We start from the raw sequence: 22,781 nt of genomic DNA on the forward strand, positions 1-22,781 counted from the left end.
AAAAATGTCAGTTAGGGGTCTGATTTGTCTGCCGCAATGTTGCATTACCGCTTCGATCACCGCTGTGATAAATGAAAAAAGACCAAAGATTTAAAAAAAAAATATTTTCTACTTTCTGTTTTAAAACATATCCAATAAAATCATAAATTTAGGCCAAAATATATTCTATTGCATGTCTTAGGTAAAAGGAAATCCCATTAAGTGTATATTAACTGGCTCATTTCTTGAGGCCCTACAATGCCAGGACAGTACAAATTCTTCCCAAATGACACCTTTTTGAAAGGTAGACAGTCTGAGGCATTTAGTAAGAGGCATGGTGAGTTTTCTTGAAGTTGTAATTATTTGTTACAGCATCTCCTGTATTATACAGACACCACTCTGGATGAAAGAGCACAGGCTGGGGGGAGGGGGTGTTAGAAGTACTAGCAGATTTATATAGAGTAACAAATTGAAGCTGAACTCCAATGCTTCATCCCAAAAGCAAAAAAAAAAAAAAAAAACTGCTGTAACTGACTATGATGGTTTCACATAAACCACGGCTGATCATTTTAAGCTGCAATATAATAAATGTTGCTTTTGGGTTTAATTCTGCTTTAAAAGATTTTTTGGGACCTTGTTTAACATCCACCCAGAATTTGCACATTTTATCTTTCTTAGGGACAATCTATGAAATAGCATTAGGGGCAGCATTGAAGCTCCATGAGGCCAGCACTCCAGTCCAGCATGGAACTGTCAGTGAATACATTTAGCATGCTGGTGAAGCTGTTTAGCACGATTAACCATGGTGCTACCTAAACACTGCTATTCTTAAACTCTTTACTGAACTAATTTGCAACAAATTTGCAAACAGCACAAAAACCAGGACATATAACTAACAAATACAGAAAAGCTACACAAAACCATGCCAGGATACTATGTCGACAAAAGTTCCATACAACATCCAATTAATCACCCAAGACTTCAAAAATACAGGTAAAAGGCAAGCAAGTGCAACTACTTCCTTAGACCCCTTTCACACACTTTGTCCGTCGGACGGACTCCGTTTTTCCCCGCTGAGTAGGATGACAGCTGTGTCTCCGCGCTGTGTGCAGAGACACAGCTGTCAGTTCCCCATGCATCTCTATGGGGGAAATTGGATGGGAACGGATGGAAAATAGGGTTTCCATCTGTCCAGATTTGACGGATCGGATGTCAGTGGACATGTCTCCCCTGACATCCGATGCCCCATAGGGATGCATGGGGGGACCATTCAGATCCGCCAAAAAAAAACGGACAGGCGGATCTGAACGGTCCGCCTATGTGAAAGAGCCCTTACTCTTTACAGAGAGAAAGGGGCCTATTTAGGATACATTGCTTCGAACAGGGTCTAAGGAGTTATGAGTCCAACACCTTTTAGCTTCCCTAAACCACATGTGCTAATTTGGCTTGCAGATAAATCCCAGCTTGAGATAGATACAAAAGGCAAAAATTAGTGCAGCCCTGTAATCATATGTTTTAAATGCAAACATTGTGACTACCTGACTTAGGCTGGCCATACATTATACAATTTTCTTATCCAGTTTTCCTTTAGATTTACCAAAACCATATAATATGAAGTCAAACCTAAACACTTTCAATGTGCATGCAATCAGGGATTCCCAATTGAATAAGAAAATTGTACAGTGTATGGCCAGCCTAGTCCTGAATTAGCTTCCTGCAGTATACTGTAAGCAACAGCTGAGATGGGGAGGGAGAAACAGTACAAGGAGCTAGTTAGGTGTTCTGCGGTGTAAAGGAGCATGCAGATAGGAAGAGAGAGCCAAGGAACAGAGATGAGCTCAACAGTGTGCTGCTTATTTTTTCAATGTCATGTACTGAGAATAGGAAGACCTGTAAGTGAAAGTGAAAAATCCCCTGCAATACTAGGCTGCTCTGTGTGCTAGAGCTTTTGAAATCTGTGTAGGGCCCATTCAGATGGGCGATATGACCTGTCCTTTGATCTGAGCCACTGTTCGCAGAGTGTAATTCCACTTTGGAGCTTCAAGCAGACAGCCCATAGAAGTGGATGCAGACGCAGTAGACAGCAGCAGGCGCTTGGATCTTAATGCACAGTGTCTGCATTTGCATTCGTGCACCCGCTGCTGCCCGATGCATCTACATCCACTTCTACGGGCTGTCTGCATGCAGTTTCAGTGCCGGTTCACACTAATGCGATCACAGACATCACATATGATTCGAAGTGCACTGCTCCTAAAATGACATGCAATGTCTGTGCGGTGCAAATTCAGCCATACAGTTTGTATGGTTGAATTTGCACTGCAATCGCAGTGAGCTCGCACAGGACCCTTTTTCTGGTCCGCAGCAGAATCGGATCGCATGGTGGTTCACACCAGTGCGATCCGATTCCTGTGCGAACTGTCAGATCGCACTGCGATATGCGATCTGATCTGGGGGTGTCATTAACTTTGAATTGACACCCCCAGCGTATCGCATATGACAGTGTGAACTGCCTGTGCTGCGGATGCGATGCAGGAACATGCAGTATATTCGCAGTGTTCCCGCTTGCAATAGTGTGAACCGGGACTTTAAAGTGGATTCACGTGCAGCAGACAGCAGCGAAGATCGGAGGATGGGTCTGATCGCTCATCTCAATGAGTTTGAAATCTCAAGACTGGATTGACAGTAATACAAATGCTTTGGTAGGCAAAACAACTCATATATGTAATTTACCTGTATATTTGTCTGAATCCAACTGAGCCCTCGTTCACACTGAGGGCAGGTTTGAAATCATGTGAGGTTCAGCAGAACTCGCACAATTTCAAACCCGCATTTAAGCCCGACTTCAGGGGCAATTTGAAAGATATCTGTGCGGGTTCATGCACAGATGTCTATTGAAATCACCCTCAAAGTCGCCAAAAGTAGTGCAGGAACTACTTTTGGGAAACTGTGTGGCACAAAATGTCAAATCGGCCCGATGTGAATGGGGGCTAAATAAGAAATTGCCATTTTCCCTACCCCTACTTACTTTACCCCAAGAGGCACCTTCTGCAGGCATTACATGGTTCGAATCTCGGCCACTTCAGCAGGAATCCACCAAGATTTGAACGGTGTATGGGCAGGTTGAATGTACCAAGTGGATTTTTTAATCCTGCTAGGTACAGCCAGCATGGCGGCTTTACTTGCTACTATCGCTAGCGGCTGCTATAGCCGCTAGCAATAATCACTGTCTTCTCTCACCCTCCCCGTCCGGGGGAAGACAATGACCCAGCAGCAGGGATTCCTGCATCAACACTGTCTGTGTTGATGGGAGAATTGAGCAAATTTCTTTCCTGCAACCCATGGTTGCAGGAAAGACATTTGCTCCAAGTAAGACTGGCCTTAGACTGAATGAAATACTATTGCAATTTTGAAGAAGGCTATGGCTTTGTGATCCGAGTACTTCTGTGAATGGAAAACTGTGTATTTAAAGAAATTGTAAAGTCTCAAGGTTTTTCACCTTAATGATTCTATGCATTAAAGTGAAAAACCTTCTTGGTTGCAGCTGCCCCAGAACCCAAAAGTTTCAGCTCCTGCCCCTGAATGTTCCAGCGACAAGCACGAGCCCAGCAGCTCCAGCGGCACTCTCAGGTCCTCATTGGATAGACTGATAGCAGCAGGAGCCATTGGCTCCCACTGCTGTCAAACAAATCCAGTGGCACGAGAGTGGGGGCGGGGCAATAGACGCAGCAGCAGGACTCAGGAGCGCGCCCGCACGGGAGAGCCACTTTCCATGGGTGCACCCAATGAAGAGGAGGAGCCAGAAGCGATGTCCGGGCACCCCAGAAGAGGAGGATCCAGGCTGCTCTGTGCAAAACCCGTGCACAGAGCAGGTAAGGCTCCATGTACACGGGACGTTGTAAATGGCCGTTTAGGAGCAGTTGGGCGTTTTTTTCAGAAGCCCCTGAACCCACCTACATGTTATCTTATCTGCCCATGTACACAGGGTCGTTTACAGTCATTTGCAGGCAGTTGAGTTCAGGGACATTTTTTGGAACGCAATTATTTGCATTTGAATGCGTGTTTCCCAGCGTTTCAAACGTAAAAACGGGACCGACCGTGATGAAGTACGTTCAGCCACGTTATAAGTTTTTTTTTCTTCCATTCAAAATCAATAGTTCCCTATTGATTTTAATGGAAGTCGCACCGCAAGTCGGATCAGGATGATCCGACTTGCGGTGCGACTTGCGCTGTGAGAATCTTGAGGGGGAACTCCACGCCAAAAATGGGAAAAAAACTGCGTGGGGGTCCCCCCCCAGGTTCCAAACCAGGCCCTTCGGGTCTGGTATGGAATTTGAGGGTAGCCCCAGGCCGAAAAAAACGGCGTGGGGGTCCCCCCCAAAATCCATACCAGACCCTTATCCGAGCATGCAGCCCGGTAGGGCAGGAAGGGGGAGGGGACGAGCGAGCGGCCCCACCCCCCTGGACCATACCAGGCCACATGCCCTCAACATGGGGGGGGGGGGGGGTTGGTGCTTTGGGGCAGGGGAGCTCTGCACCCCCCACCCCAAAGCACCTTGCCCCCATGTTGATGAGGACAAGGGCCTCATCCCCACAACCCTGGCCAGTGGTTGTGGGGGTCTGCGGGCAGGGGGGCTTCTTGGTATCTTGAAGCCCCCTTTAACAAGGGTGGCCCCCCAGATCCCGGACCCCCTCCCTATGTGAATGGGTATTGGGTACACTGTACCCCTACCCATTCACCCCATAAAAGGCAGTGTATGTAAATAACGACAGAAGACGTTTTGGAAAGTTTATTAAAAATCTTCATCTGGTCTTCTCCGCTCTGGTCTTCTCCCTCTCCGCTTTTCTGCTCTTTTGCTGTCCGCTCTTCTGCTCTTTTGCCCTCGGCTCTTCTTCTTCCTCTGGTTCTCCTCAGACGATGTCTCCGGTGATTATGCCGGTCTCCGGTCTCTGCAGCTTGTTATATAGCCATTGTGGGCGTGGCCGCCAGGTGACGTCATCAGGAGACCCCGCCCCCTCATGTCACAGATGTGGCCAAGCCCACAATGGCTATATAACAAGCTGCAGAGACCGGAGACCGGCATAATCACCGGAGACATCGTCGGAGGAGGACCGGAGGCAGAAGAAGAAGAAGAGAAGAGCCGAGGGCAAAAGAGCAGACAGCAGAAGAGCGGACAGCAAAAGAGCAGAAGACCAGAAGAGCGAAGAGGGACAAGACCAGAGCTGAGAAGACCGGATGAAGATTTTTAATAAACTTTCCAAAACGTCTCCTGTCGTTATTTACATACACTGCTTTTTATGGGGTGAATGGGTAGGGGTACAGTGTACCCCATACCCATTCACATAGGGAGGGGGTCCGGGATCTGGGGGGCCACTCTTGTTAAAGGGGGCTTCCAGATACCGAGAAGCCCCCCTGGCCGCAGACCCCCACAACCACTGGCCAGGGTTGTGGGGATGAGGCCCTTGTCCTCATCAACATGGGGGCAAGGTGCTTTGGGACGGGGGGTGCGGCTCGCTCGTCCCCTCCCCCTTCCTGCCCTACCGGGTTTCATGCTCGGATAAGGGTCTGGTATGGATTTTGGGGGGGCCCCACGCAGTTTTTCCGGCGTGGGCCTACCCTCAAATTCCATACCAGACCCGAAGGGCCTGGTTTGGAACCTGGGGGGGACCCCCACGCAGTTTTTTTTCCCATTTTTGGCGTGGAGTTCCCCCTCAAGATTCTCACAGCGCAAGTCGCACCGCAAGTCGGATCATCCTGATCCGACTTGCGGTGCGACTTCCATTCAAATCAATAGGCTCCCATAGGGAACCATTGATTTTGAATGGAGGCAGAAAAAACGCTGCAAAAAGCAACGTGGCCAAACGTGCAATAACGCCAATGGAAAAAGCTACTGAAAGCACGTTTAACAGCTGCTTTTTCCCGGCGTCAGAACTAGCTTTGCAGCACGTTTTTTTTTAAGGTCCCGTGTACATGGGTATACATAAGTATAACATGTTTGTTATTTAAAAAAAAAACAAACAAAAAAAAAAACTAACCTTTACCTTTAACCTTTACCTTTAACTTTAAACCATGACAAATGTGCAGAGACATGAAAGGTATACCAGTATAGAAATCAGATAGGGTGCTAATTGTCTAAAATTTCCAGATTCAGAGTAATTGAGAATATCTTTAAAAGACATAATTCTCTTCACATTTTTCTAAATAGAGATAGCTAGTTTGTGAATTGGTGATTGCTTTTAATATGCCTTAGTCTAGGCCACTAACACCACTATATCATAAAGAAAAATGTCTGCCATTGGCAAAGAGAAGCATTTAATCCTTTGTTAACCTTTAAGGGTTAAAGAACATTCATTTAAATAGAAACATCCCTGACTTTATTTGAAAAAATATATTAGCACCCAACACTGTGCAATCTGTGCACTGTGAATCGGATTTGAATGAACTACCACAAAGGCAACATCATTTTAATGCAGTGAGATTTTTTTTTCCGCGCATTTCCTTTAATGACCATAAAATTATTTTATTCAAGGCAATTTCCCAATTGGCCCAGTGTCAGCAATAATTACATTTTAATTAAACAATACTGAAATCTTCTAACATGTACAGTATTGAGAAAAAAAGGACCTTTTTTGCCCTTACCTTCTAATTCAGGTTAGTGACATAAAAAGTGTGGGACAATCATGAGATGTATAGTTAATTTTATGACATCACTAATGCACACCTAATTACTGAATGTTAGTAGTCATTAACAACTATTCATTTTTCTTTTGCTAGATTACTCCCTGCATCCCTACTAACAGTCATCCACTCTAGTGTAATCCAGGCCATACACATATACATTTTCTAGTCATTAGTGGGATCAAATCTCTGTTCCTTTTTGATCACAATTAGGAAAAGATTCTAAGGGGCAGGATTTCTCGAACTTACAACTTTTCGGACAGTGTATGTGGTTTTGTATGGGAATTATATTCATTTTAAAATTGATTGTTTAAAGCAGATGAAATTTTCGAATAACATTCACCCAATGTAAATATGTACAGTGCCTTGAAAAAGTATTCATACCCCTTTCATCTAAACCAGGGGTGGGGAACCTATGGTTTGGGGGCCGTATGCGGCCCCCGAAGTCATCTGGTCCGGCCCCCCATGCAGCTGAGTCTGTGTCTCTCAGCTGATCTGTCAGAATGGAGCCGATGCTTCCTGTATAGTTCCTGCTCCGTTATGACAGTCTGAGTGAGTCACAGGCGGAGTGATATCAAATGCACTCCGCCTGTGACCAATACAGGAAACATCACCTCTTCCAGCCAGAGCCAGCAGTACATACAGCAGTACACACAGCAGAACCAGCAGTACTAGCCAGAGCCAGCAGTACCAGCCAGAGTGAGCAGCACCTACAACAGTACCAGCCAGCAGTACCTACAGCACAGTACTAGCCAGCAGTACCAGCCTGAGCCAGCAGTACCCACAGCAGTGCCAGCCAGCAGTACCAGCCTGAGCCAACAGTACCCACAGCAGTACCAGCCAGCAGTACCCACAGCAGTGTCAGCCTGAGTCAGCAGTACCAGCCAGCAGTACCCACAGCAGTACCAGCCAGCAGTACTCACAGCACAGTACAACCCAGCAGTACCCTCCTGAGCCAGCAGTACCCACAGCAGTAGCAGCCAGCTGTACCCACCAGCAGTAGCAGCCAGCTATACCCGCCAGCAGTTCTTTTCAAAACTTACCCCCACAAAAAAGTCGACTGCGCTCCAGATTGACCAACGCAAACCTGGAAAACCTGTTGCGAGAAGCAACATCATCAATACCATCTAACATCACACACCTCACCAAAGAGAAGCAGTTGCAGCCATCACATTAGGGGTGAGTTAATTAAATGTTTGACCAAATATAACAGGCTAATTTTTAAGGTGATAATTTTGTACGGCCCCCGAATGATTTTATACCCAAATGGCCCTTGGCAGAAAAAAGGTTCCCCACCCCTGATAAACCATTCCATTGTAGCTCTGGCTGTATATTTAGGGTTGTTGTCCTGCTGGAAGGTGAACCTTCGCCTCAGTCTCAAGTCTTTTGCAGACTCTAACAGGTTTTTTTTCTAAGATTGCCCTGTATTTGGCTCCATCCCCCTTCCCATCAGCTCTGATCAGCTTTTCTGTCCCTGCTGAAGAAAAGCATCCACAAAACATGATGCTTCCACCACTATGTTTCACGGTGAGAATAGTATGTTCAGGTAGATGTGCAGTATCAGTTTTCCGCCACAAATAGCGTTTTGCTTTAGGCTAAAAAAGTTCAATTTTGGTCTCATCTGACCAGAGCGCCTTCTTCCACATATTTGCTGTGTCCCCCACATGGCTTCTCGCAAATAGGACTTCATATGGCTTTCTTTCAACAATGGCTTTCTTCTTGCCACTCTTCCATAATGGCCAGGTTTGTGGAGTGCATGACTAATAGTTGTCCTGTGGACAGAGTCTCCCACCTGAGCTTTGGATCTCTGCAGCTCCTCCAGAGTTACCATGGGCCACTTGGCTGCTTTGGTGGACGGCCACATCTTAGTAAGGTTTGCAGCTGTGTCATACTCTTTCCATTTTTGGAAGATGGATTGAACAGTGCTCAGTGAGATGTTCAAAGCTTGGGATATTTTTTTTATAACCCAATCCTGCATTAAACTTCTTTACTACTTTATCCCTGGCCTGTCTGGTGTGTTCCTGTGCATTCATGATGCTGTTTGTTCACATATATTCTCTAACAAACCTCTGAGGGCTTCACAGAACAGCTGTATTTATACTGAGATTTATTTACACACAGATGGACTCTATTTACTAATTAGTTGACTTCTGAAGGCAATTGCTTCCACTACATTTTAGTTATGGGTTATCAGATTAAGGGGGCTGAATACAAATGCACACCACACTTTTCAAATATTTATTTGTAAAAATTTTTGAAAACCATTTATCATTTTCCTTCCACTTCACATTCATGTGGCACTTTGTGTTGGTCTATCACATAAAATCCCAATAAAATACATTTACGTTTTTGGCAGTAACATGACAAAATGTGGAAAACGTCAAGGGGTATGAATACTTTTTCAAGGCACGGTATAATATAGCCATACCTGAAATTCTTCAACTATCTTTAATTGCAATGGGAAAAAAAGAAAACATCTAGACTAGGACCTATCACCCTGAAAATCTTGTGTTTATGTACTAAGCTACACCATTTTGACTCGGAACTGCACAGGATTTCATACTCATGATGGCTTCCCTAAAGCGAAGCTCCAGCACCCCCCACCAAAAAATGAAAAGTCAGCAGCTACAAATACTGTAGCTGCTGCCTTTTAATATTAGGACACTGACCTGTCCAGGGATCACGCAATGTCAGCACCCCAGTTGCCACCACCATTCCTTGAAAGGGAAACCGGCAGTGAAGCCTTGCGGCTTCACAGCCGGTTCCCTACTGCGCATGTGTGAAGCACACTGCGCTTTGTGAATGGCCCGACGGTGGGGGAAGTAGGAGGGGGCCAAGGAAGAAAAGATGCAGAGCTTCCCCTTTTGGGTGGAGCTCGGCTTTAAGAATGAATGGGGTTGTTGCTTGCATGCACACTAAGAGGACGTATTCAATGAGTGTGCAGGGCCACATATAGGCGATATGTGGATCAATGAGGAAGGCATGTATAGTGCTGATGAGCTGCACTCAGGGGGGGTCATAGGGAAATTGATAAAGGGACAACTGTATCTACTGTATGGTACAGTTGTCTCAGGAAGTGAGAAGACATTTTGGCAAAATGCCTTTTTGTCACAGGAGCAAGTATCCCCATTAACCACTTGACCTTCAAATGGTTTTACCCCCTTCATGACCAGGGCATTTTTTTTCATTCAACATTGTGCTACTTCAACTGGCAATTACGTGGTCATGCAACACTATGCAAATGCAATTTTTATAATTTTTTTTTCAAACAAATAGAGCTTTCTTTTGGTGGTATTTGATCACCACTGTTTTTTTTTTTTTACATTAACAAAAAAAGGTAAAAAAAACAATTATTTCTACTTTATGTTATAAAACATTAAAAAAAATGTAATTTCTTAATAAATTTAGGCAAAATATATTCTGCTACATGACTGTTAAAAAAAAATAAATAAATAATCTCAATAAGTGCATACTGATTGGTTTGTGAGGAAGTTATAGTGTCTACAAACTATGGTGTATATACACTAGAATTTACACAACTATAATGGTGGTGAGCAACAACTTATAGTGTGAGTGTAACAGGGCGGCAGGCAATCTGGTGCTAACAGACACTATGTGGGAGGGACACTGACACCGCTAGTGACACTAATACAGTTATCATTGATAATACTGTTCTAATGGCATTGGCTGTGAAGGGGTTAACATCTAGAAGCAATCAAGGGGTTAACACAGTGATCCTAACAATGTTTAATACGTGCTGCTTTTATTTTCTGATCTGGCTGTTTTTTTCTTGCTGCTTTTCAGGGGGAAGACACAGCCTACTGTATTTTCTGGCGTATAAGACTACTTTTGAAACTCAAAAAAATCCCCCAAAAATGGGGGGTCGTCTTATATGCCGAGTATAATATCTCCAAGGTAACCTGAGTATAAGTATTACCGGTATACCGTATGTAACGTAGCTCAGGCTACATACAGTGTACCGCGCTGAGCCAATCAGGGAGAGCGATGTATTCTATTATTGAATGCAAAGCCTGCTCGGATTGGCGGAGTAACGTCAGCCCACCTCTCTGACTCTGCCAATCCGAGCAGGCTTTGCATTCAATAATAGAATACATCGCTCACTGTGATTGGCTCAGCGTGGTATACTGTATGTAGCCGAAGCTACGGTACATACGGTATACTGGTACAGGATTCCCGCACAGCCAGCGTCTTGAGATTACATCTACTGGTAATACTTATACTTAGGGTACCTTGGAGATATTATGAGAGATTACATGTATTACAGTACTTGGGGTACCTTGGAGATCTATGAGAAATTTGACGTTTTTCAATGGTGTTGCCTTGCTTCGGAAGGGGGGGGGGGGGTAGTCTTATACGGCGAGTATAGCCCAAAACCTATGTTTTAACTTGAAAATTAGGGGGGTCGTCTTATACGCCGGAAAATATGGTAATTGTTGTTCCTATGCACACAGAGTTTTGTGTGTTTGAAAATACAGAGTTCTGTGTGTGATTGGACACAGCCAATCAGCTGATTACAGTCAAAATCATTGGTTGAAATCTGCTGCCAAACTTGTGCTGTGTCCAATCACAGCACAGGTCGACAGGGGGCCCGGGCCTGAACTCGAGAGACAGGCTGCCACGAACAGGTAGGTTGTCCAGCCTGCCTGTGTTGCCCCATGTGAGCGGGTGGCAAGTAGTTAAAAGATTCCCTCTGATTTCTTGTACTGGTGACAATGCAACATATTCAATTTTTCCTCACGTTCTGTCCTAATGACAATGATCACCAGGACAAATTAAGGGGAGAATCTCCTCAGCAGGGCCACAAATAGGAATAAAATCCCGCCAAATGGTCTAACCCTTCCCTACTCAATCCAAAACAAGTCAAATTAAAGTTTGGGCTTTAGATATATCTCACACAGTGTTATCTACACAGAAGGGTGTTACAAAATGGAATTGCCTATATATCTCTAATTAGACGCAAATCGCACTTAGCAGCATTTTATAACTAAGCCCCAATTGTGCTATCTTTAGGTAACAACCATGAGGCAAATTGTAGGGATAACGTCTCAGGAAATCTACCATTTCAAACTGATTGTTCACCATGAAGACTCATGTTCTTCTCTTTAATAAAACCGATCTTGTCCTGAAAACTGATAAATTGAACTGCTTCTGTCATTTTCCATTGAACTAACCATCTCCTTGAATGTCTACACTGCCACTGTAACATAAATCATACAATACGTATCTGCATTTCTTCAACGTGCTTCAATAATATCTGGTATGGTCATTTGTTAATGTACAATTTTCACCAGCAGAGAAAGAAGTTACAGCTTATGGATTGAAGAAAATAGTAAAATGCTGCCTATGCTTATGGCTTAATACATTCAAACAATATTGTATAAGATAACCGTATAAAAGTTGGATCTGCTGGGTTGGAAGTGTTCATGATATTCTATTATTATTACTACCAGTGAAGAAAAATACTGAACTGTAAGAGCCTATTCAGACTAGGGCGACACGACTTTGGGGGGGCGACCTGTGAAGTCGAGTGCACCGCGACTTGCAGAGACTTCACATAATGGAAGTCTATGCAAGTCGCTCCGAGGTCGCCCCAAAGTAGTACAGGACCCTTTTTCTAAGTCGGAGCGACTTATGTCGCTCCTATTATAACGGGTCCTGTGCTAATCAATGGACCACGATCGAGCGCGACTTGTCAGGCTGACAAGTCGCCTGACAAGTCGCGCTAATGTGAATGGGCTCTAAGTCTAGATGTGTTTGTACGCTTCATAAGTGTGTATGCTGTGGTGTCTTTTCTATTCTTCAAGGGCAGTTGCTCAAGAGCTTAGTAAATAAGGTAAAGTTTCACTTTACAATGAATACCCAATTACATGCAAGGAAAAAACAGCATCTTTTCATGCAGATGCTTGGATGATGTAAGTCAGCAGAACTCTCCCACATTTACTAAGCTCTGGAGCACTTCACTTGCAAAAGTGCACAGACTATTTGCCTTAGGAAAAAGGAGCACTTCACTTGCAAAAGTGCACAGTCTATTTGCCTTAGGAAAAAGGAGCACTTTGCTTGCAAAAGTGCACAGACTATTTGCCTTAGAAAAAGGAGCACTTCACTTGCAAAAGTGCACAGTCTATTTGCCTTAGGAAAATCCACCCCATTGCCTTAGGAAAATCCACCCCTATTGCCTAATGGGCCATACACACTATAAGATTTTCTGAAGACTTTTTCCTTTAGACTTACCAAAACCATATAATATGATGTCAAACCTAAACACTTTCAATTTGTATGCAATCATGCAGGCCATTGCACTACATAGAAAAAGTAAATCTAAAGGAAATCTAACCATAAAAGTTGGATAGTGTGTATCCAGCTTTAGGAAAAAGGAGCACTTCACTTGCAAAAGTGCACAGTCTATTTGCCTTAGGAAATCCACCCCATTGAGTACTTTATTATAAAGTTTTGTCTTTGCTATTGCATTTAGTTGGGAGTAATTTCTTCTTGGATACCTTTTGCTTCTCTCTCTCTGCCACGTGTAAGCGTGCATTAGTCATGTGTTCCTGGTACAGCTGCTGCAAGCGATCCATTTCTTGTGAAACCATCTGCCCGAGCTCTAAGGCATATTCTTTTTCCTACAAAAAAATGAAACCACAGTTTAAGTTTTCTTTCACTTTTGAGCAATATATCAGTTTACAGCATCCTTCATAAAACACTAGTACATTAAGTGTTTATAGCAAAGCCTCCTAGGAATTTTTCTGCTCGGCCCAATTTAAAATACTATATTATTACCCATAAAAAGGGACAAACAAGAGAGCATTGCAGTGATTTCCTAAACCATTACGCTGCAAGTTACCTGCTAAGATATTGCCTTCAGGCAGGGGGCACTGTTGCTCCAATTATTTTCCTTGAAAGCTTTGTCAGAGGTTGAAGGACTGAACAGTATTTTGCTGTACCTTGTGTACTCCAGATAGAATTTCTATTCTAACACCATATATGAAGAGCTAATTTAATAGGTCACAGATGTTTCGTGAGTTAGTGTACATCTGTGTAGTTTAAGAAAGCTGTGCCAGCAAAGCTAAAATAGCTCTTACCAGAGTAATAAAGAAGCTTTATTTCTTTGATTTTTTAAGCTTATCCTGGTTTGGCTTTGTGGGAAAAAGGGACATACTCATAGGTGCGATAGCATCAGGGCCGTGAATTCAATTAATGGGGGGGGGGGGGGGTTGGAAATAATGCAAAAGGTTTCCAGCTTACTTGATTTGCAAGTTGCAGTTGGTCTTGGAGGTTTTTAATCAATTCTTGTTCTGTAAATGTCTCGCTAGCCAGGGCAGCATCAGTCGGGAGAGATTCCAGCTGCTTCTCCAGGGACTCTTTTAATTGTTGGTGAAGTCTATGAGAAAAAGAAGCAAAACTCTTAAACTTCTTGCATAGTATAACCTCCTCCCATCCCATCACTTTACAAGTAGTGTTTTGTAGCGGTCTGTGCTACAGAACCTCTAATTAACTTTCCACAGTTGCAGGATCTGAAAGGGAATTACACAATAACATTATTCACATTATCAGCTTCATCTGATGTTATGTACAGTGTGTTATGATGGCTTCATTAGTGCAAGACTCATGAAAATCTAGTGACTCAAAAGTTGCCTAGTTAGAAAGGCAGTTAGAATGCCAATTATAAAGCTCTCTGCCAAATAGAAAGATCCCATATCTGTATGGCTTCTAGAAATAGGAAACAGAGACAATATTGTATAAGCTGTACACATAGTAACAAGATGAAATAAAAACAAAATGAGCTGGTTGGTTTATCTATGACAAACAAATCTGAAATTTTTTTTTAAGGGTTTTGACATGTTTGACACTGTAGGTGGTGGAAAGTTAAAGTGGAGTTTCACCCGTTTTGGTGTTTATTAAAAGTCAGCAGCTACAAAAAGTGTATCTTCTGACTTTTAAAAAACACACACTCCCCTGTTCCATGTTCCAGCGATGCAGCCGGCGGGAGCCTCGGTTCTCTCCCTCTTCTCCACGCGGTTCCGGCATCTCTAGTGTGGGCACCCGGCTGTGACAGCTTGCAGCCGGGATTGCACTGCGCATGAGTGAGTCACTCTGCGTGTCCTGAGTGGACAGACAATCTTCTGGGCCCTGGGAGGTGTCCCAGAAGATTGCAGGGAGGGAGGGGGAGAGGAAAACTTCCGCTCAAGCCGCCTAGGCAGCCCAAGCAGAAGTGGGAGCGGGTACCTGTCAAATCTAGGTACCTAGATGCAGCCGGCGGGAGCCTCGGTTCTCTCCCTCTTCTCCACGCGGTTCTGGCATCTCTAGTGTGGGCACCCGGCTGTGACAGCTTGCAGCTTCACAGCCGGGAGTGCACTGCGCATGAGCGAGTCGCTCTGCGTGTCCTGAGTGGACAGACAATCTTCTGGGCCCTGGGAGTAGTCCCAGAAGATTGCAGGGAGGGAGGGGGAGGGGAAAACTTCCACTCGAGCCACCTAGGCACCTGTCACCTGTCAAATCTAGGTACCTGCCCCCCCCCCCAAAAAAAATGACATGCCATATGTGGCACGTCAGGGGGTCGGGAGGCTTTAAAGAGGACGTTCCGCTTTTGGGTGGAACTCTGCTTTAAAGTAGAAATCCAGAGGGGGAAAAAAAGCTCAGTTAAAGGCAATATGCTGAAGTCCAGCTTCAAAAGGAACATACAGTTGTTTTGTATACATTTATTTATTATGATCAGGAATAAAAAAAAAAAAAAAAAATTATATATATAGTATAGTAGTATATCTATATAGTATAGATCTATATAGTATATAGATATACAGTATCTCACAAAAGTGAGTACACCCCTCACATTTTTGTAAATATTTTATTATATCTTTTCATGTGACAACACTGAAGAAGTGACACTTTGCTACAATGTAAAGTAGTGAGTGTACAGCTTGTATAACAGTGTATATGTGTGTATATATATATATATATATATATATATATATATATATATATATATATATATATATACATACACACACACACATATATAATATAAACATACACACTCCTCAAAAAAATGTAAGGAACACTTTTTATTCAGAGTATAGCATCAAGTAAACTCCTAGGATATTGGTCTGGTCAGTTAAGTAGCAGAGGGGGTTGTTAATCAGTTTTAGCGGCTTTGGTGTTAATGTAATTAACAACAGGTGCACTAGATGGGCAACAATGAGACAACCCCCAAAACAGAAGCGGGTTTACATGTGGAGACATTTTTTCCCTACTCATCTTTTCTGGCTGTTTTTCACTAGTTTTGCATTTGGCTAGGGTCAGTGTCACAGGTTGCACAAGCCTTCCAACTCCATCAATATGTGCCATTGCCAGAAGATTTGCTGTGTCTCCCAGCACAATCTCAAGAGCATGGAGGAGACCAGGAGACAGGCAGTTACTCTAGGAGAGCTGGACAGGGCCATAGAAGGTCTTTAACCCATCAGCAGGACTGGTATCTGCTCCTTTGTGCAAGAAGGAACAGGATGAGCATTGCCAGAACCCTAAAAAATTACCTCCAGCAGGCCACTGGTGTAAATGTCTCTGACCAAACAATCAGAAATAGAATTCATGAGGGTGGCCCGAGGGCCCGATGTCCTCACTGCCTGGCACCATGGAGCTCGATTGGCCTTTGCCATTGAACACCAGATATGGCATGTCCGAAACTGGCGCCCTGTTCTTTTCATATGAGAGCAGGTTCACCCTGAGGACATGTGATTGACATGAAAGGATCTGGAGAAGCCATGGAGAACGTTATGCTTCCTGTAACATCATTCAGCATGGAGGGATGCACAGACCTTTACAGGGTAGACAATGGAACCCTGACTGCCAATAGCTATCGGGATGAAATCCTTGGACCCACTGTCAGACCCTACGCTGGTGCAGTGGGTCCTGGGTTCCTCCTGGTGCATGACAATGTCTGGCCTCATGTGGCGAGAGAATACAGTCAGTTTGTGGAGGAAATTGATTCCATTAAATGACCTAAATCCAATAGAACACCTCTGGGACATTATGTTTCGGTACATCTGACACTGCCAGGTTGCACCTCAGTCTGTTCAGGAGCTTAGTGATGCCCTGGTCCAGATCTGGGAGGAAATACCCCAGAACACCATCTATCGTCTCATTAGTAGCATGCCCCGACGTTGTCAGGCATGCATACAAGCACATGGAGGGCCATACAAACTACTGAGTACCCTTTTGAGTTGCTGCAATGAAATTTCAGCAAATTGAACTAGCCTGCTGCATCATTTTTTCACTTTGATTTTCGATGTGTCTTTAAATTCAGCCCTTTGTATGGTGATAATTTTAATTTCCATCAAACGATGTGGCATCCTTTCGTTCCTAGTTCATATTAATATAGATATTCAGCATGATATTTTTCCCTATTGAGATCTGATGTGTTTTCAAAGTGTTCCTTTAATTTTTTTGAGCAGTGTATATACATTTAAAGCGGAGTTCCAGCTTGTAAAAAAGAAAAAACAAATTAAAAGTCAGCAGCTACTAATACTGTAGCTGCTAACGTTTAAAGAATAAATCCACTCTAAAACTAAAATCCCTGCATCTTTAGATCTCCACGTTCTAACACTAACCTATCTAGCCCTGTTAAGAAGAAATCAGTATATTTACCTTTTTTGAAGCCGATCCGACCCAGTCTCCAGCGGCAGAAGCTCTGCAGAGGACACGGCCGACAATGGCTGTGAAATGAATGGGATGTGACGTCACCCATAGACTTACTATGGGGCTTCCAATGTTGGCTGTGTCTTCTGCACCCGCCTTCACAGCGAAGCCGTGGCTGACAGCTCAGCGTGGAATTGGATCGGATAAGCTTCAAAAAAGGCAAGTATACATATTTCTTCTTCTACAGGGCTAGATAGGTTAGTGTTAGAACATAGAGATCTATAGATGCAGGGATTTTAAGTTTTAGGGTGGATTTATCCTTTAATATAAGGACATTTATTTGTCCAGGGATCCCATGATGTTGGCACCCCAAGCCGATTTGTCCATCCACTGGCACTGCAAGTAAGGGAAACTGGCAGCGAAGCCTTCAGGCCCGAGTCGCGCTGCGCTTTCTGAATGGTCCCGTCATCTTCTAGGACACACACGGGTCCCAGAAGGCAGTGAGGGGAAGGAGGAGGGGCCGGACATGTCGCAGATGGCCGTGCGGCGATCTTACCGGGAAGTGGGAGCAGGTACCTGTCAAAACCAGGTACCCACTCCCCCCCCAAAAAAAAAATGGCCAAATATTGCAGTGGAGGGTGGGAACAAACAGTGCTACCCGTTTTGGATGGAGCTCCAATTTTATAAATATTTTTGTTTTCCAGGTTAAGGCCCGGTTGACACTGGTGCGACATGGGATCTGACTTGTGAGGGCACAAGTCCGATGATATCTGAAATTTAATGTTTCCCTATGAGAGCTGTCTTAACTGATCAACTTCAATGCTACAGACAGCGATGGTGAACCTTGGCACCTCAGATGTTTTGGAACTACATTTACAATGATGCTTATGCACTCTGCAGTATAGTTGAGCATCATGGGAAATATAGTTCAAAAACATCTGGGGTGCCAAGGTTCGCCATCATTGCTATAGAGTGTAAAAAGTCACATTAAGTCAGATCAAAGTCGGACTGACCTTTCAGGGCAATGTTGAATCGGAAGTTGGAGCAGTATGAACCTGGGCTAATGTGGTTTTAAAGCCAAGACTATTTCTACCCTAATGCACTCCCTGCTTTAGGGTAAAAAATGTCCCAGTGATTTTATTGCCCCTCCCCTCCCTATATACATACCTGAGTCCTATCTCGATTCAGCGCTGTGCCTGTCTGCAGTGGTGCTGGTCTGTGTTCCTCTCCTCACAGGGCACAAAGGCAGCAGCAGGGGCCATTGGCTCCTGCTGCTGTCAATCAGATCCTGTGGGAAGGGAGCAGGGGGTGGAGTTGAGCCGGACTGTGCCAAGCATGCAGGTGTGCCCACATAGCGAGTGGCTTCCTATAGGGGCACACACAGAAGAGGAGGAGCTGAGAGTGCCGGCTGAGAAGAGAAGGTTAGGGGCTGCTCTCTGCAATACCATTTATTATTTTAATTTTAAAAAAAATCCTTCACAACCGCATTATTATAAATGTAGTATTTTATCCAGCCAGCAGGTTATACTCTAGGCTCCTTTTCACATGCTTTCCAGCATTTCCTTACCAGTGTTGTAGAAATTCAGTTTACAGAGAGAAACAGTTAAAGCCGAACTTTATTTACAGAAATAAAGGAATCACTGGATTGCTTCATCCCTTAGACAGCATAAAAAGGGGGACATGACTAAAACCTTCAAATACATTGAGGGTGTTAATAAAGTTTAGGAAGGCAGTATAAAGATCAGGAACATAGGGACACGACCAGTGTTATTTTGGCAGCAAATTTTGATAGTCTTTTGACTAAAATGCCATTTTAGTTTTAGTCTTTCGATTAAAATCTATTTTAGTTTTAGTCGTATTTTAGTCATCTGAATTGTTTTAGTTTTAGTCATATTTTAGTCGACTAAAATCTCCAGTACATTTTAATCGACTTAAATCTCATACATTTTAGTCAACTAAAATCGGATAGGTTTAGGTTAACTGTAATTCATGATTTAAACATTTCTCTAGAATTTTCAAACAAGTTATATACTGGAGTAAAAATGTAATAACATATTATTTATGGTAATAAGGTTTGAACACGCACTACAGACACAAATTTAGCCATTGTGATATATAACGTCTTTTTAAATAAAACCGAGTTTTATAAACAAAAATATAGCTTTTTGCCAAACAGAAGTGCAACTTTAAAATACAAAAACCCAAAAAACTGTAAACTCTATTGGCTGTAATGTCATTGCACATATTACCTGAATATACTGTATTATCAACATTAATTATTAAGAAAAAATATAAGAGAAGCCTTTTTCCTAATGTTTTCTCTTAAAGTAGCTTAGTAGATGCCCCTTACTTATGCGAAGGTGCAATACATGTTTAAACTTTAATATGCTATTATTACATGCTCTGAGTGGAATTGTGTTGCCGATTTAGAAATGGCCAGCAGAGGAGTGTTAATTTTTATGTAAATTTTCAAATTAGTTTTAGTTATAGTGTTATGACTAAAATGCCATTTTCATTTTAGACATCAAAACTAGCAGGGGGAAGGTAAAAAACATAGAAAATATAATTTTACTGAAAGAGTAGTTGATGCTTGGAACAGACTTCTAGCAGAGGTAGTATATCAGTCAACAGTAAGTGAATTAAAACATGCTTGGGGCAAACAAGAAAATAGAGTCAGACAAAAAGGTAAAAAAAAAAAAAAATTAATCTAAATGACTACTTGGTCTTTTTCAACCATCGCTGTTCTATGTTGCCACTTGTGTTGTGTGCACCCTTCAGCTACCACTCAATGCCGAGTGCATCCATTGCCATGTATCAACATTTTTTTAATATTATAATATACACACAGAAATACCGGGTGTGTGTATACAGTGTATGTGTGTATATATATATATATATATATATATATATATATATATATATATACATACACACACAGTATATACACACACACGCGCATATAAACACACACTGGCATACATACAGGTGCATCTCATAAAATTAGAATATCATCAAAAAGTTAATTTATTTCAGTAATTCAATTCAAAAAGTGAAACTCCGATTTTATATAGATGCATTAAACACAGAGTGATGTATTTTAAGCATTTATTTTTGATGGTTATGGCTTACAGCTAGTAAAAACCTCAAATTCAGTATCTCAGAAAACTAGAATATTACATAAGACCAATAAAAAAAAATGGGATTTTTGTACTTACCGTAAAATCCATTTCTCTGAGTTCATCAACGACGGACTGAATTAAAAACATCTGGCTTCGCCCATGGGCTGTCCTCAGCTTGGTATATAAACCCCCCTCTCTGCTCTAGGTAATCTGTTTAGTAGCAAGCAGTATTAGAAGTATCAGAACTCCATAGAGGGGTGGGTGCTGTGTCTGTCTATGAACTCAGAGAAATGGATTTGACGCACAAGTACAAAAATCCCATTTTCTCTTTCGTTCGACTGACACAGCACTCCATAAATCATAAATACTGGGACTTCAAAAAGCGGTGCCAAAAGGAAAATGAGGGGTGGGGAAAGTAACCCAAGGTTAAACATAAATGCTCTTAACCGGGTCACAGGAGCCCCGTCTGAAAAATAAAAGTTTAAAGGAAAAACACCCCTCAAGAGGGAAACAACCCCTCTTAAACATCAGCCTGCAAAACTTTGCGGCCAAAGAAGCATCCGCAGATGCCAAAGTATCTACCCTATAGAATTTTTGTGAAGGTATGCACCGACAATCAAGTGGCCGCCTTGTAAACTTGCGCTATTGATGCCTGATGACGGATGGCCCAAGAAGCACTCAGCGGCCGAGTAGAAAGCGTTGTGAAAGGGAAAGGTGGAACCTGATCTTTAATGGAATAGGCCTGAGTCACAGTGTGTCTGATCCATCTGGAGATGGTAGCCGAAGAAGCAGCCAGTCCTTTTCTTGGTCTGTCCGTAAGCACAAAAAGCGAGTCTGACCTCCGAAAGGACTCAGTAGCGGCCAGATACACCGAATTGCATGAACCACATCCAAGCTATGCAAAGCAAATTCCTTTGGATGAGCCGGCTTGGGCACAAGGAAGGCAACACAATCAATGTCCTCATTTAAATGGAAGTCAGAGACAACTTTGGGCAGGAATGATGGACAGGTAAGAAGAACCACTTTATCCCTATGAACCACTAAATAGGGACTGGGACAGGATAATGCCCCCAATTCCAAGGTATAAACCACCAAGAATGTCACCTTCTGGGATAACGTAGGCAAGGGAATCTCCCGACTGTATTCTCAAATTGAGGTTTCGGGAGAACCGAAAGTACTAAAATTAAATCCCATGGTGGCAAAAGAAACTGTACAGGTGGAGTCACATGTCGAACCCCCTGAATGAAGGCACGAAGCTAATGAGTGCGTGGCTAGGGGTCGCTGAAAGAAGATTGGCTGGGCAGACACCTGGCCCTTGATGGTACTCAAGGTAAACTTCTGATCAAAGCCCTGTTGAAGAAAGGTTAAGATCAGGGCCCCATAATAGGATCAAGTATGAGCGCCAATCGACTCACACCAAGAAATGTATGCTTTCCACGTACAATTGCTGGAAGACGATGTCCTCACCTTCACCATAGTAGGGATTACTAATCCAGACAGACCTCTATCCCTCAGTACCTGGCTTTCAATAGCTAAGCCATTTAAACCAGCAACTGTAAAGTAGGATGGTAGATCAGCTCTTGGGAAAATTGGTCTTCCCTGAGAGGAAGCCTCCAAGGGACGTTTATGGCCACCAGACTGAATGGAAGATCCTCACCCTTGATTCCTCCCAGGAATTGCGAAAGAAGCCTGAGCCGAGGATGATACTGGCCTCACCATGGCCCTTTGACGCCTGTGGCATCTGCCAGAGGAACCCGTGATCGCTCCACGAACCTTGATATCCTCTTGTGGAGCCGAAGCTGCCAAAGGAGCTGCATGTAGGACTGTGCAAACAGAACTGTCTTGAAGCTGGATACCACCAGACTCAGAACCTGTATGCAAAATGGGAGAGAGAACTATCTGTGTGACAGCAGCTGGTGAATCACGACCTGTGGTTCCTGAAGTTTGTCCAGAGGAAGAACCGCCCAGGTCAGAATTAGAATCAGACGTAGGTAAATAAATTCCCTGGACAGGGATACGGGGGACCTTAGGTAGTTCAGACATCACATGAACCTTTGCAGGAATTAAATCCACACAAGGAGACTCAGGACCTAAAAAAACTGAAAAGGACAAGCTTTTTCCTCCTTTCTGGGTACCCCCAAAAGAATAATTTAGTGGATCCCCTTGAAGCTCATGAAAGAGGTCCACAAGGCCGGAAACCAGCGAAGATGTCCCCCCACCCCAATAATGGGTGAAGGCAGGCCTTCATGCTGAAGGGTTCTTGTCTGCGGGTCCTGAGAAGCTATCTCTAGGTTTACCAGACCAAGGATGCTTGGAAGCTCCCGGGTAAGATGTGAAAGATCTATTTCCCTTATTCT

General features: G+C 43.4%; 1 protein-coding gene across 2 annotated transcripts in view; it reads right to left on the reverse strand.

Annotated features, from left to right (window-relative positions):
- SCLT1 (sodium channel and clathrin linker 1) overlaps nt 1–22,781 on the reverse strand; it is a 365,290-nt gene that overhangs the window by 201,655 nt on the left and 140,854 nt on the right. For both annotated transcript variants that reach the window (XM_082270326.1, XM_082270327.1), the window contains exons 7-8: nt 13,919–14,054; nt 13,174–13,296 (exon numbers count right to left, since the gene is read on the reverse strand). In XM_082270326.1, coding sequence (XP_082126452.1) covers nt 13,174–13,296; nt 13,919–14,054 — 259 coding nt within the window. The remainder of the gene's footprint in view (nt 1–13,173; nt 13,297–13,918; nt 14,055–22,781) is intronic.

Source organism: Pelophylax lessonae (genome assembly GCF_965119305.1).
Source record: "Pelophylax lessonae genome assembly, chromosome: 1".
NCBI classification, from domain to species: domain Eukaryota; kingdom Metazoa; phylum Chordata; class Amphibia; order Anura; family Ranidae; genus Pelophylax; species Pelophylax lessonae.